This window comes from Populus trichocarpa, chromosome 2 (genome assembly GCF_000002775.5).
Source record: "Populus trichocarpa isolate Nisqually-1 chromosome 2, P.trichocarpa_v4.1, whole genome shotgun sequence".
NCBI lineage: Eukaryota > Viridiplantae > Streptophyta > Magnoliopsida > Malpighiales > Salicaceae > Populus > Populus trichocarpa.
In genome coordinates, this window is record NC_037286.2 from 8,978,123 (window position 1) to 8,993,665 (window position 15,543).

The 15,543-nt window shown below is 32.8% G+C and overlaps 2 protein-coding genes and 1 long non-coding RNA gene across 3 annotated transcripts; 2 read left to right on the forward strand and 1 right to left on the reverse strand.

The window, feature by feature from the left end:
• Window positions 1–820: 820 nt before the first annotated feature.
• Window positions 821–2,328, forward strand: LOC7472659 (F-box/kelch-repeat protein At5g43190). Its single transcript, XM_024594924.2, has one exon. It carries the CDS (start codon window positions 1,068–1,070, stop codon window positions 2,190–2,192), a length of 1,125 nt encoding a protein of 374 aa, XP_024450692.2. The 5' UTR covers window positions 821–1,067; the 3' UTR covers window positions 2,193–2,328.
• Window positions 2,329–7,015: 4,687 nt separating this feature from the next.
• Window positions 7,016–12,539, reverse strand: LOC112326686 (uncharacterized). Its single transcript, XR_002980616.2, has 3 exons — window positions 12,396–12,539; window positions 8,775–8,943; window positions 7,016–7,982 (listed from the first exon to the last, which is right to left on the reverse strand). It is a non-coding gene; the product is annotated as an uncharacterized LOC112326686 (long non-coding RNA).
• LOC7472660 (U-box domain-containing protein 4) lies at window positions 12,513–14,388 on the forward strand. Its single transcript, XM_002301114.4, has 2 exons — window positions 12,513–13,651; window positions 14,152–14,388. Exons 1-2 carry the CDS (start codon window positions 12,665–12,667, stop codon window positions 14,227–14,229), a joined length of 1,065 nt encoding a protein of 354 aa, XP_002301150.2. The 5' UTR covers window positions 12,513–12,664; the 3' UTR covers window positions 14,230–14,388.
• Window positions 14,389–15,543: the final 1,155 nt, after the last annotated feature.

Genomic DNA, 15,543 nt, shown 5'->3' on the forward strand with positions numbered 1-15,543 from the left:
ACCAATAAAATGTGGTTTCATATTCTTTTATATCAAAGAATTTGGACTCGCCCGCCCTTTAAGTGCATGTTAAATAAACCTAAAAAAAGATGCATATCCAATTTAAATTATGGTTTAAGATTTAACTATTATTGATTTAGTTTAAATCCTTCAAGAGTTAACACAATTAAAGAGGTTTAAGTCGAAAAGCATTTGTGTGGAGGAATGTCGAGATCATGGACAACTTACATTATTGAGAGTTAAAAGATGAAAAAAAAAATTAAGGACCAATTTGTCAAAGGAATGAAAATGTTTCTATTACAGTTGAAATGAACAATATATGAAAATAATATTTTTTAAAAAAATATATTTTTAATATTAACACATCAAAATAATTTAAAAACATAAAAAAAATATTTAAAAAAAAAATATAAAACATCATTTAACCCGCTTTCTTAAATGTAGCATTATAATATAATAGGGTAAATTAGTGTACGTATCAGTCCTTCTATTGTGAATTTTGTCATGATTTATCGTTTATTATTACTTTCATCTCGGTTTGATTCTTGAGATCATTAAAAGTGAACTACTTGGTTCTTTTTATCAATTACCAACAATAATTGTTGACGGAAACATCATATTATTTAAAAAAATAAGGGGAAATCTGAGATAGGAAATGGTTGATTTTAAAAAAAAAGTTTTGAACTGGACGATCTAACATTGTCAGTGATGATTTTCCCCAGTTGTATTCTATTGAGTACCGAGGACAAATTAGTATAAAATAAAAAATAAAAAAGCCTACTTGCTGCTAGAAGCCCAAAACCAAACACCCACTTGTTGGTTCAGCCGATCACTTGTTTGACCGGTGCTTACAATTGATCAGACTAACTTTTAAAGTCAATCTCTCTTTCTTGTCACCACCCTCTCGCTCCTGCGTGCCAAAGACATTAATTGAACACGCCACCCACATCTAGAATGCAACTTTTAAACACTCTGTGCCTTTACGTACGTGTGTTTAGCCCCCGTTTCAGTTCAAAAAGACAAAACAAAGTGGGATTGGCTTCGCCTCCGGCAAAGATCTCCAACCCATGAAGCCAAAGAGTCTACAGTCTCCATCAAGATCACCCGAAATGGATCCGGCAATCTGGAGCCGTCTACCGGAGGAGTTACTGGAGCATGTTCTATCTTGCCTGCCTTTAAAAACTTTATTGAATTTGAGATCAACTTGCAAGCGTTTCAAGTCTCTTATGTTTTCTCCCTCTTTCATGTCCAAACACACGACTCGTGGCACTGCTTTCTCTTCTTTTCTCTTGCTTTCTCACCCTCAGTTTTACCAGCAGTTCCCTTTATATGATTCTATCATTGGCTCCTGGCGCCACTTAGCTTTATCACTGTCTTTTTTGCTACCCGTTACGGGTTCTAATGGCTCCCCATCTTGTTCTCTTCTTTCATCATCTAACGGGCTCTTTTGTTTCTCTCTTCCTAGTTCAAATTCTTTTCTTGTGTGCAACTTCTTGGCTAAATCTTCAAGGATTGTTGAATTCCCAAGTTACCCTTTTGCTTTTGAGTCACTTGCCTTCGTGTCAATGCCATTTGGGTACAAGATTTTTGTGCTATGCTCTAAGTTCTCTTCCAATTCTGTTTTTGTTTATGATTCCAAAGTTCATTCTTGGCAAAAGTTTGATCGCTTTGAGCCAATTTTAGGCGATAATTATCGTCAAGAAGGTGTGTTCTTTAATGGGTCATTGTATTTTACCACCTCCGAGCCATTTTCTATAGTGTGCTTCGATTTGGAGAGTGGTAGGTGGGAGCGATTAGACAATGAATTGCCAGGGGACCTAACATTTGTTAGGTTGGTGAGTGATGGTGAAAATAAGCTGTATTTGATTGGTGGGGTTGGGAGAAATGGGATTTCAAGGAGCATGAAATTGTGGGAATTGGGTGATGGAAGGAATTGGATTGAAGTTGAAAGTTTGCCTGAAATGATGTGTAAGAAGTTTGTTTCAGTTTGTTACCACAACTATGAGCGTGTTTATTGCTTTTGGCATCAGGGGATGATCTGTATCTGCTGCTATACTTGGCCAGAGATATTGTATTGCAAGGTGTCACGGAGGACTTGGCATTGGCTCCCTAAATGTCCTTCGTTGCCTGAGAAGTGGAGCTGTGGCTTCAGGTGGTTTTCTTTTGTTCCAGAGTTGTATGCTACAGTTTAAGGCATTTGTTAGTGTTTCTTGGTCTATGTGTGAGGGTGTTTATTTATTTTATTTTTCCTGGAATGGTACTTTCTTTTGTAAATTGTAACTTATCAGATTCTGCTTGTTTGAACATAAAGTTCGTGGCATTGAAATTTGTTCTGTTAGGATTTGATTCTGTTTCTATTCAGGAATCTGAGTTTTGTGTTGCCGTAAAATGGATGGCTGTTATGGATACATATATTGCAGAAAAATAGGCAATATCAGCAACGTCAAGTGAATATTTAGTTGGAGCAGAAAGGCTCACATTCCGCTTTGATGACAAAACTAGCAGTTGATAGTTTCCTGCTGGCCTTGCCGTGTGCACTAAGAAAACACCAGTACTTCAAATATGGGCAGCAGATGAACAATGCCAGAAATACAGAGACGAGTGGAGGAGCAATGCCATAGCCGACTTTAACTACTGTCTAGTGTAAGTGTAAACGTGCAATGTTAGTACCAGCTCGCTAAGCAAAGCTTTTGTCCATTGATTATACCAACTTTTATCCCACACAGGTTTTAACGAACTCGGTGGCTAATATATATATATAGTAATTCCTAAGAAGTCAGTCTTTTTCTAAATGGCTATTCTTCAATAAAAAGGAATTTTCTACATGGATATGGATATAGATTGGACACCTCAACTCAACATTTCAAGGTGGAATTTATGCCATGAAATCATCAATATATATTAATGAAATTTCGAGGTACAGAAAGAAGAAGGAAAAAAATGAAATGGACTCCGACGCTAAATCAATAGCAATGTTAATACATGCGTTATACCAACATGTAAAGACAGCGTTAAGATCTTTCAAAAGCTCTTTTCCGAAGGTTATTTTTTGTGACCGAATAAACTTATACGCACTGTTCAAATAGCGTAGGGCCGCCCACGTGCTGGCATGTGTCAATAGTTTTTTTCTTAAATAATATTTAATATATATTAATTACAATAATGCCCCTAAAAAACCTCAAAATATACAACAAAACCAATATCAAATAGAGTTTTTTTTTTTTTTTCCCTCATAGAACACCAAAGGACAAAAACACCCATGAGGCAAAAGCATATGAGTTTTGTATTCCAAGGCTAAAATAGTAATTTTATAGAGCAAAAAAATAGAATGATAAATATAACCCCATACAATATGCAAAATACAATATATTACATTCAAAGCTTAATTTATTGTTTTTTTATGAAAATTTATACTATTATAATAAATAGTAATATCACTAGTATATTTATTGTTATTGATAATTGTTTCAATGTTTTGTTAGTGATAGTCCTGCCTTGGAAAATTCTCAAGATGAATACATCTAGATATTAAGAAAGTTCAAAGATGCTTTGTTTTATTCTTGCTTCATTTTCAATCATCACTTTCACAAAGTCTCGCTGGTGTCTAGACGGATGCACCTATCTATATTCGAAGACTACTAAGGTTTAAAACCTGTCTAACACCGTATAGTCTACTATGATTTTTTTTTTATAACCACTACAGGTAAGTTTTTGTTTAAAATTACAGAAGAGTTTATTTTTAAAAAATATTTTTTATTTAGAAATATATTAAAATAATATTTTTTTTATTTTTTAATATCAAAATAATATAAAAATACCCAAAAAAAAATTAAACTAAAAAAAATCAAAAAGTTGTTGAAACTATAATATAAATAGTTCGTGTGCTGTCATAATCATTAGAATTATATATATTATTCTAATGATTATGACGGCACACGAACTATATATATATATATAATCTTTGTCAATCGCTACATTTATATTTGGAAGTACTTATTCCACCATGCCTAATTTTATAATAGATCGCTAGCGACGATTATCCAGGAATCATTAGAAGCAAGTAGAGGAAAGAACTTGAAGGGACCGTTTAGTATTGTCATCCAATAATGTTTTTTTTTTTTTTTAATTTTAAATTAATATTTTTTAGTATTTTTTATTGTTTTGATATATTGATGTTAAAAATAAAAAAATATTATATTAATATATTTTTAAATAAAATAATAATTTCTACTATACTTCTAAAAAGGCTAGAAATCAAAACACGATATTATATTGGTGCGTTTTCTCGGTGTAGATAAGACGGCCTCCTAAATCCGCTGCTGAATTTGTCAGTTTTCTGCACTGTGGAGGTCTTACAATAATTTACTGGCTTTATGAATGCCCAATCCGAACGCTGATTGCAACAGTCCCTCGTCAATTTCCATTATGTTGAAGGTTCAAGCATACTTAATTCACTTAAAATCAGCACTTATTAGGTTTTTTTTTTTTTTTTTGTAACTGTGAATGTTCGGGTCAACTCACGTGTACCTCGACTAATCCCCCGAGACCCTGAAGTTAGCGACCATGTAAGTCTCCAGTGGCTCTGAGGTTTATGGTACTCGAACTGGTGATCTTTAGAGAGCATACTCAGGGTCTGATAAGTTGAGCTACACCCCTCAGAGTTAGGTTTTTAAAAATTTATACACAGAGAGAAAACTGTAAATTTAATATTTTTTTAGAGTCTTGATAATCATGTTAAATAAATCTAGTGTTTATAGGACAATTATTTGAAGATCAGATGTTCTTTTCAGCTTTAAATAATTACTTTAAAACTGGGTTGTCGCAAACCACAAGTTATCCAAGTGTCCAATCCCTAACGATAATCAACACTAACCACCAATAAAAAAATCTTTTAAACCCTTTTCAGAGAGAGGAATTGTTTTACCTTTGAATGCTATCTTTTTTTCTTTTGTGTTTTAGGTATTTATGTATTGTACTCCACTCATCTTAGAAAATAAGAGACATAACTTTATTTTTATAAGAAAACCTAAAAAACGCTATAAAAGTAAAATATTAATTTGCCTCTTAAATAATATCACATATATTATTTTAAGCTAGTTTTATAAATTTATTCAATCAGATCTTTACTTATTGTTCATAGGTCTAGAATTATAATTCACAGTTTTAATTATATTCTAATTCTCAATTTCTAAAATTTATTTACAATCAAGTCATACTTGATTAATCATCCCATTTTAGTTTCTGACTAATGGTTTTTATGTGTGTGACCAATTAGGTTTTCTAATAAGTTGGCTAAAATATAAATCATAATTCTAAATAAAATAGGATTAAAAAATTAAAAATAATAACTTATTGTCAATTCAACAATTAATTAATTTATATTTGAAGATCAAGTATAATTTCTAACAACCTGTCATAATCTCTCAAGTATTAGGAAATTCATAAGTGGTTTGACTTAACCTTTTAGTGAGTAGTTTCTCGATGTAATTATTATCCTTTCATCAATAATATTTTGATTTAACATTATATCATGAATTGTGTCTATTCTGTCAAATTATGTTTGTTCTTAACACCATAGTAATTGATTATTTGAATAAGGTTTGAGACTCTTTTCAAATCTCATTCAACTTTGTACAAGGATTTACAATCAATACTGTTTGAGAACATATATAATATTTTCTCTAATTTACGTAGGATGATGAATCATTTCTTGAATACTTAAATACCTTCAAGTTCATGTTATATTCAATATCTTCCAATTTGTTATCCTTGATTGGGACAGCATCTAGTAGGATCAAAATATAACATTCTTTATATAAGATAACTTGTTGATCTCAAGTATAAGAATCACTTACACAACTATCACATGAGCCTTTCCATAGATACAGATAATCTCTCTATATAGAATTCTCATGTGGGTTAATTCAGTGTACATATCATCCGATAAACACCTACATATTAGTTTTAGGCATCTCTCATACTTCAGCTTATAAGAACATTAACTGTTTTTTTTATATAAATGAAAGAACATAATATTCACCAATCTCAACAACTTTAATTAATATTCAGTTTTAATGGAGCATTGATCAGGAACATTTAGAAACAATGTTTTAATGCAATATGAATCTTATAATTATAATAATTTTATAATTTTTTTTACAGGAAATTTTTGTCCCAATAACTTTATATTTACTATAGATTCATTAATAAAATATTTAATAAATATTAAAAATAAATATATTTTTATTAATAAATTAAATATATTTATATGAATAAAAACAATATTAACCAACGGATTCACTATAAAACATATACTAGCATCTCGCATAAAGTTTTACATTTACTAGCCATACGGCAATATGTGGCACATGGGACTGAGAAGTTCATGCCATCATCTAAACCAAAAGTAGCATTTTTCTACAGATAACATGGTAGCTAGGTTTAGCCAACGCTTATGGCAATGAATGCATGAAAATATAAAAACACAAATATATGTAATTAATTATAAACTCCTTAGTCCAACTTTCACATGGTTTGGACTATCTGTAACCTAAAAACACGTATAACACTTTAGAAAAATCTGCAGCTGATTTTTCCTGTATCAAAATATGTAGTTCACCAGAGAAAAATTAGAGTTATACAAAAGAAATTGATTGCATCATTCCTACAACAAATTAAAAATGTCCGATCAAGGCTTAAGAGATAGTGCCAACCCAAACTTGGGAGTCTACTGCAAGGCTTTAAGTCAAACGCACCTGAAATTGTCAGGAAGGATTTGGGCTTGAGCTCATGCTGTAGAAGAGCTCCCAAATTGCCATGGTTGTTGAGCTTTGCCTTCATCACGGTCTGCGAATCAACAAAACATGAACATCCAACTGTTAACGTGTTCTCATTAGTAAAGAACCTACGACTCATCTCTCCCACCACAGCTCCTCCATTCAGCTGATTCAGGTTATGTAAACAGGAAACCTTACTGAGTCTCCTTTGCCAACCCTACTAAAAGAAAAGAGAACACTTCATCAATGTTGCCGTGTTTCAAGCTTGCAAATATTATCGCCATGGTTTGTGATGTTTCCATTACATCCTTAAACAGACTATTCAGTACTGATGCTTCTTGGTGTTACAAATCTCAACTCCCAAGGTATAAAATATACCTTGTAAGAATAGTGAAAAATAAAATTAGAAAGTGAAAGCCATTTCGTAAGCATGAAGCATACAGAGAACCGAGAAAATCATTTCTCTTAATCGGTCAAAAGTTGGGAAACAAAATTAATGTCTTCCCAGGAAAAAAATTGACTTCTGATTTGTGCATCTTCAGGTCTCCACACGAAGAATATTTCAAAATGTTGTATTTGCTGTTAATGAGGATAAAAATTGAGACTTGCAGAATGACTGAAGCATTGGATTCTGGCTTTGTCAAGCTCACACCAGTGTTTTACTCGGTAAATTCACCAGAAGCTGTAACATAGGCTGCCTTCCCACCAAAGGCCATGCTGGAAGCACTAATGGCTGCCGAAAAATCACCAGCAGGAGACTTGTTCAGACCCACAGCTCCAGTGAAACTAGCATGTTGTGTAAATATTGCACCTCGAACTGTGATAGAAAGAACAGACAGCTTAATAATATAAGCAATAAGCATTTCATGGGATTTTGCCAACGTCCCATTTAGTATGGAAATTTAGTAACTTGCCAGAGTTGTAATCAGGCAGTTTAATTGAAGCAATAGCTATTGCGGATGGCAGAAAATCTGTGACGCTTGAGAGTTATTACAGTCAGTAAAATGAAAGAGAGCATTATTAGAAACACGATATAGTAAAAGTTACATTTGATCATTATTCTGTGTTCAGTTTAACATCAACTTCAGCATTCTTGTGTTTGTAACATGCTCCTACGTCTCACGAAGACAGGTCCCCTTTCTTGGCCACATTTGACTGTTTGAGGTAAGAGCCTGAAGCCGAACCATGTTTTGTTTTTAAATTAACCTACCAAGTTAAATAAGTTATTGTGTAAATTTCTACATGATTTAAATTAAATAAAAAGGTAAAATTAAAAAAAATTTAAAATTAATCTACTACATTAAAATAATTTATGTCCAACTCATCATAAATAACAGGACAATTATCTAGCAACGCCTAGAATATCGAATATCAAGATGAAATGATGGCTATAGAATTTTGTAATGGAAAGTAGTGTCATAATTTTCTAACCAATGTCATCAATTTTGTGCAAATGAGTTCCTTGTCGGCTGTCCGCTTGCCAACAGAGAATCCTAAACTTAAACTTGGATTGAATGAGGTAATAAAAATATTTACACCTAAAAGTAATAAAATCGGTAAAATCTAAAAAGAAATCCCAATATGGTCATTGGACCCGCCCAGGAAACGGGCCCCTGACCCAATTTTCCTAAATTTACTTATAAGTTTGAAGATGGGTCAGTTAAGAATTTAGCAAAAGGAAACCGCAGGGCCTAAGCCCGCCCTGGAAAGATGCGGTGGTTCCTCCGCCACGATCTCAAGAATATTTGGTTGCTTGTGAAAGATGCATGCAAACATGCAGGTACCATTTTTATATACAAACAATCTTCATTACTTTCCGATTATCAAAGATGCCATAGTGGAGCATATTGAAATTATCTAAATTTGAAAATTGGAAAGTGGTTCATTGGTTCAGTCCAAGTGTCCATGGCTAATCATTTAGGCAAGGTTCCTAACTTTCTCGTGTTTCGCTGGCTCATGTATTCAAGAACATATTAAAACAAATAATTCACCATTTACCTTCACGATCCAAACAGCCGGCAAGACCTCCATTTTTTTAGACGAACCCAAAGGAGTTTGTCGTTGGCATGCCCTGGCCTTACCTATATGGATGCTCCATGTTCGATGAAGGCACGAGCAATTAACAAAAGAATTTTCCCAAATATTCCCTAACGTGGCACCCATGTCCCTGTTTGGCATCAGCGATTCATCTTTTCAGAATATTTTTCATATCAAAAATATTAAATTTATATATTTTTTAATAATTTTGATATGATAGATCAAAAATAAAATAAAAAAATTAAAAAATATTATTTTAATATATTTTTAATTAAAAAGCTATTCACAACAATACAAAATAAAAAATTACTTAAAAAAACCAAAATATACCCAATTAACAAATGTACAATCATGCTAAACGGCGTGTCCCCATCACTTCAAAGATTGAAAAAAATGAGATTTGTTTTCTAAATTAATATAATAGTTTAAAAAATTTAGGAGAATAACACTATTTAAAAATATTTTAGTAAAATAGCACACTTTTATCATATAACACCTCTAAAACACCATCTTTACTACATGTCACTATTCTCAAGCACAATAAGATAATTGTCGCGTTTTAAAATAGTGATAATTAAACATATTGCATTTTAGAAGCGTAATAATTTAACATGTCATGCTTCAGAAACGTGACATGTCGTGAAATTTAAAGCCTCCTTAAATGAAAGAACATGGCAAACGCAGCATCTCTCTCTCTCTCTCGCAAAACCAACATCCCCAACCCATATCTTTCTAAAAAAACCCCACCAATCACTTGTTTTTTCCCCCTTAAAACACCCAATAATCGAATCTATCTTAGTTTTTAAGCATCCTATAACGTTTTCCTTTCAAAATCTGTCGCTGCCACCTTTGCCCTCAACACCCCCAATGTTTTTCTAGTCTTGCAAACAAGGTAAACATGCTACATTATTATGAATTTATGTTTGGTTTAGATGAAATGAAATAATTATTTAGGGTGTAGGTTGAATTTAGGATTTGTTGAATTAATGATAAATTAGCTATAAATATCATTTATTAGAATTGATTTGACATAGTTGAACATGAAAATAAATTAAATTAATTATGAATTAATTATTTTAATTAATTATATGTTGCATTGAGTTTTGGATAAGTTGTCGAAATAGTAATTTTATGTGGATTGTTAGAATCAACTAATAATGTTATCAACTGCACTTAATGATTTCATGTAATAGAGCATGTATGTGGTAGAATTATGACGAATTACATGTTGCATTGAATTGTGGATAAATTTCTAAATTTGATATTTTTCTTAATTGTTTTAATTTGTTATGAATTTAGGTTTGCTTTATGAAAATATCAATTAGATTTGACATCATGAATTATGTTTAATTTTGGTCAAGTATGTTTTTGGATTAAATTTTAAAAATTTGTTTGAATTTGCTATAAATTTTGGCAATTACAGTAAGGGCAATGTAATTTAGTTAAAATTATGTCCAATTGACCATAATTTGATTTGTTTATTTTTTTATAAAATATCTTATAACATATTTATATCATGTCATTACAATAATATTATTGTTTCCCATGTGAATAGTAGTATCACATATAATGACAGGAACAGTTTGTTGTTAGATGGTAATTTAGGCATATCATATATAAAAATGAAAGAAACTATTTGTTATTGACTTGGGTGGAACTATAATGAATATTGATGTTGAAATAACTTGGAGGTGTCAAATTGATGAACATCTGTATTATCATGTATCAATTGTATTTTATGGCAGTTTTAATACAATGATTGATTCTTTCATCCAAAGTTAATTGAATATAATGGTATTGTATGTGAGTAGTCGATCAAAATCTTTATGTGTCTCAACTTCTGGTTGAATATCAGTTAATAAATGAAAAAATAGTTTTATTGTCGGATGATTTGTTATAAATGATTGATGATATATGTTTAACAATCTATTTGTTGATCAATATAGATTTAACTATTCTGGGCCTAGTGATAATGAAGATGATAAGACATTGGACCCAAATATGACAGTAAATGTTGATAATAAGATTGATAATAATGTGATGATTAAATAATACCTATTATTCCTGAATTTAGAGATGCTTTTGTGTCTATTTTTTGTTGTTTTTCATGTTTGGGCACTTAGTCATAGACGTTTCCCATGAGGGTCTAATTCGGTGGTTGAAAAAGCATTTAATAGTAAAAATAAATTGGTTAATGTAGTTAAACAGTGGCACAATGCACTTTTAATTGATTATCGAATCTAATTATTGGACTCGATATTTTTTCAATTACAATGTGTGTAAGAGAAAACTTAACTTCACCAAAATATTATTGTTTAATATTTAAGATAAATATATTCCACGGGTCATGTAGACATCTTAAAAGGATGAAAGATTGGAAGTTGCTCCATCTATTTTTACAAGCAAGATGAACATATGAACATCAGTTGTCCCGTTGATATTTTTTTAATATGGTTTCTAGCTAATCAAATCTTTTTAGAATTAATATATGTTAAACGTTGAGTTTTATTTATTGATTTTTTAATTAAACATCAATTTTCTATTAATATTAGATTGGTTTGTTGCTACGGAGGTATTGAGAGGTCGCATATGTTTTTCATAATATTAATAAATAAAACAAATGATACACTTATATGTCTTAGTGGTTCAATGTTTTCTGCAATGGACTTGATACATTTGGAGAGAGGTTAACTCTTGATGGTGTCATGACAGAGAACGAGGTCATTCAAGCAAGAGCAAGAGCAGGATATAGTCGTGCTATTGATGAGCCCAAATCATTTAGTAGACGACATAGACATAGATAAATAGATGAGTTATGTTGATATATTTTGGAATTTCAATTACTAGAATGTTGTTTTATTGAAGCATTTAAGATTCCTTTTACATGTATACAAGTTTATTCATTTGCATCCCCAAGACTACTCGTAATTATAAAATGTGAGAATTTATTGTGTCTGATTATTATGGTTCTTTGCAGGTATTTTTTAACGGGACAAAATTTTAGGTATAGTTTCTAAATAGAAGAAACTCTAGCCAAATTTTGTTAAAATTAGAAAATTTCTTATTCTTTAAAGTCATTAACTAAATTAAATGTAAGATGAACAAACTAAATAATAAATCTAATAAGAACCATTTTTTATTAGATTTAAAATTAGATGAAATTTGTTGGTGGAATTTTCGTGAAATGACTAAGATGGCTGGTAGAATTTAATTAATATCGTGGTTCAGAACCGCGATATTTAATTAATGTTGCAGTTTTGCAACATGACATCAATTAATTATTGTAGTTCAGAAACACAACATCAATTATATTTCTTGTTTTTGAACTACAACATTAATTAAATGTCACATTTATTGACTTCTAAATATATGTTATTTCATCAAAATTTATTGTTGTTATGTTAATTCCTTGTTTTTTTTTAATTTTTATATTAATTACCTAAATTGTCCAAAAAATAAAAAGAAAAGAGAACCAAAACACAAAACCCAAATTAAAAAAAAAATTAAGTTCCAAAAGCTTTATTATTATTATTTATATATATTAAAAAAAAAAAAAACAAAGAGCTTTATCGAATAGCGAACCTTCCATCCATGCTCGCGTTTAAAGATTGACCTTTCGCACGTGCTCGGACCCGCCTCGGATTTGGTGTGTTCAATAATATGCACGTGTCAGCGCTGCTTCCAATCACCCACGCCCGCTTGTCCGTTCTCCTCTCTTATTACCTTCCCTTCTCTCTTGACTGGCCTGGCTCTCTCCAGCATCCCGAACAAAACCCAGCCACACTAACCCAACTAGAATATCCTCATCTCTGACCCAATCCTAATCCATCCCGAATTTTTTTGCTAGAATTATGGATATGGAGAAGAAGAATTCTGCTAATTTCAAGTATATGGGGAGGAGCATTAGTGATTTGAGTGTTAACGACGATTCCTTAGCTTTCAGTGACTGTAACAGCGACAAATCCGGAGAGTTCCCTGCTTCGGCGTCTCAGAGTCGAAGATTATTACTATCCTGTGCAGCGGATAATTCCGATGATCTGATACGCCAACTGGTATCGGATCTTGAGTCCTGTTCGATTGACGAGCAAAAACAAGCTGCCATGGAGATCAGACTCCTCGCCAAGAACAAACCAGAGAATCGCCTCAAAATCGCTAAAGCTGGTGCAATTAAGCCTTTAATTTCGCTAATTTCATCGTCTGATTCTCAGCTTCAAGAGTACGGTGTCACTGCTATTTTGAATCTATCACTCTGTGATGAGAATAAAGGATTGATAGCTTCATCAGGCGCGATTAAGCCATTAGTTAGGGCTCTTAAAACAGGGACATCGACGGCGAAAGAGAACGCTGCGTGTGCTTTGCTTCGTTTATCACAAATGGAAGAGAATAAAGTCGCAATCGGCCGGTCAGGAGCGATTCCTCTTCTGGTATGCCTGCTCGAAACCGGAGGATTTCGCGGGAAAAAAGATTCAGCAACTGCTTTATATTTGCTGTGCTCGGTTAAGGAGAATAAAATCAGGGCCGTCCAAGCTGGGATCATGAAGCCACTAGTGGAGCTAATGGCTGATTTCGGGTCAAACATGGTGGACAAGTCAGCGTTTGTTTTGAGCATGTTGGTTACGGTTCCTGAAGCGAAAACCGCAGTTGTTGAAGAAGCAGGGATTCCAGTTCTGGTAGAGATTGTTGAAGTTGGGTCCCAGAGGCAAAAGGAGATTGCGGTTTCGATACTGTTGCAGATTTGTGAAGATAACATGGTGTATTGCTCTATGGTTGCTCGAGAAGGAGCGATTCCTCCCTTGGTGGCTTTGTCACAATCCGGCACTAATCGCGCCAAGCAGAAGGTGAGCGTCATAGTTAAGTCCATGTCTGCCGGTGCAACTGACGTGGCAGGCTCATTTTGAAAATCAATGTCGTTTTGGTGGCTATCTTTTGAAGCCGAGAGATCATTATTTGGCCACGTCAGTCAATTATTTAACTTCACCTCTCTTTTTGGTAAAAAAAAAAAACAAATTATATTGTAAAAAAAAAAAAAAGTAGAAGAAATTGGTTTTTTATTTTCTGAACTGCTGCCCGTAAATAAATAGAGGTATTTATCTAAAAATATCGAACTTAAAATGAGTTTTTGGAACAATATAATCACCGAATTCTATTCCTACATGACACCAGCTATTAAATGGATATTTTCAAATATATTACATTTATTATTCCTTTTAGTAAATCCTAAGATATTTGGTACACCGCTAGTATACGTTCCGTAGCTCGTTGTCTTTATTTTTCAATTTTGCATTATTGTGTCTAATGGGTTTTGGTGTGTCGTTTTGTGCGGGATGATTGCGGACAGGCGGAGGCATTGATAGAGCTTCTACGGCAACTAAGATCCGGTAACGCCGCTGCTAAAACGTCAGATGTGTCAGTATGAATGTCCCTACCACATGCCCATGTGTAATCATACATTTATACAGTGCATAGCTTTTAAGAAAGAAAAACAATCTGTAAATATCTTTGTAGCTGGGAGCTTGTAAAATTCCTGCCATCCTTTGGGTTTTGCTTTTGCGGATTTTAAAACTGTGTTTTGGTCGGTCCTTTGTCTCTTACCCAATTTATTATTGTATATTTCTTTCCATTAAAATAATAATGAATGATATGTGGTATATAAATTAACAACACATCGAAAGGGAGAGTTACAACTTACAAGAGCTGTCGAAGAGTCGCTGATGTTTCCCGCTGAACAATTCCCACGACCACGAGGAACTCGTGGACAAAGGAAGAGTCTTCAAGCATTTTTGTTCAAATTAAAGCCGTTGATTTTGGGTATTACAACCCCTCTTTTATTGCCAAATAGAATCAAATGTTTGCTAGTTATGATGGCGGTAGGGCCGCGTTTTTTTTTCTGGGACCCAGGTTTGCCGGCTGGAGGGCTAGCACTCACATCTGGGTTTTGCTTTTTCTGATAATCACAATTTTTTTCTTTTAAATCTTTCCTGTGTGAGGCTGCTTTTTGGAACGGGGCACTTTTCCAATCCATTAAGCATACTAATTATACTTTAGTGGTCAGTATTAGAGGTAACTAGAACCCAATTTAGAATGTAACTAAGCTAGCTGGATTGCGCTCCACTGCACTTGTGGGTTAATAATTTTTTTAAAAAAAACTTTACTAACACGTTTTTAGTGAAAATAGTATAAAAATTAATTTAGATATAATTCGATCGACTTGGTAAATTTAAAGATAATTTAGATTATTAAAAAAAACAATAACAAAAATAAATATTTGTAAAACAAATCACTAACAAAATCACTAGAATATTTAAGTAAAATAAATTATGAAGATTAATTATAAATAAAAAATATTTAAGGATAAAAAAATAAAAAAGAAACCCAACATAAAATTAAAATTAAAAAAAAAAATCAAAGTAGGAGTGCGGGTCTGAGGTTCAATTTTTCGACAACGGGCATACATTAGAGCAGGAAAGAAATAGGGATTATTGGAGTCGATCATGATTATTTGTGCATCCCGCAGGTTATGTAAGATGGCTCCGAGAGCTATTTGGTTTAGTTGAAAGCAAGAGATGCAGTCAGAGAGTGGAGTTTGTCGCGTCAACTGATGCAGTTCTTAATACTTTTAATTGGACAGGTCACTTAACAAATGCGGGGGTCATCATCACCAAGCCCCAACCAGAAATTCAATTTGTAGTTCACATTCAAGGGATCCATCTCTGTTGCTCAATCAGAGAGG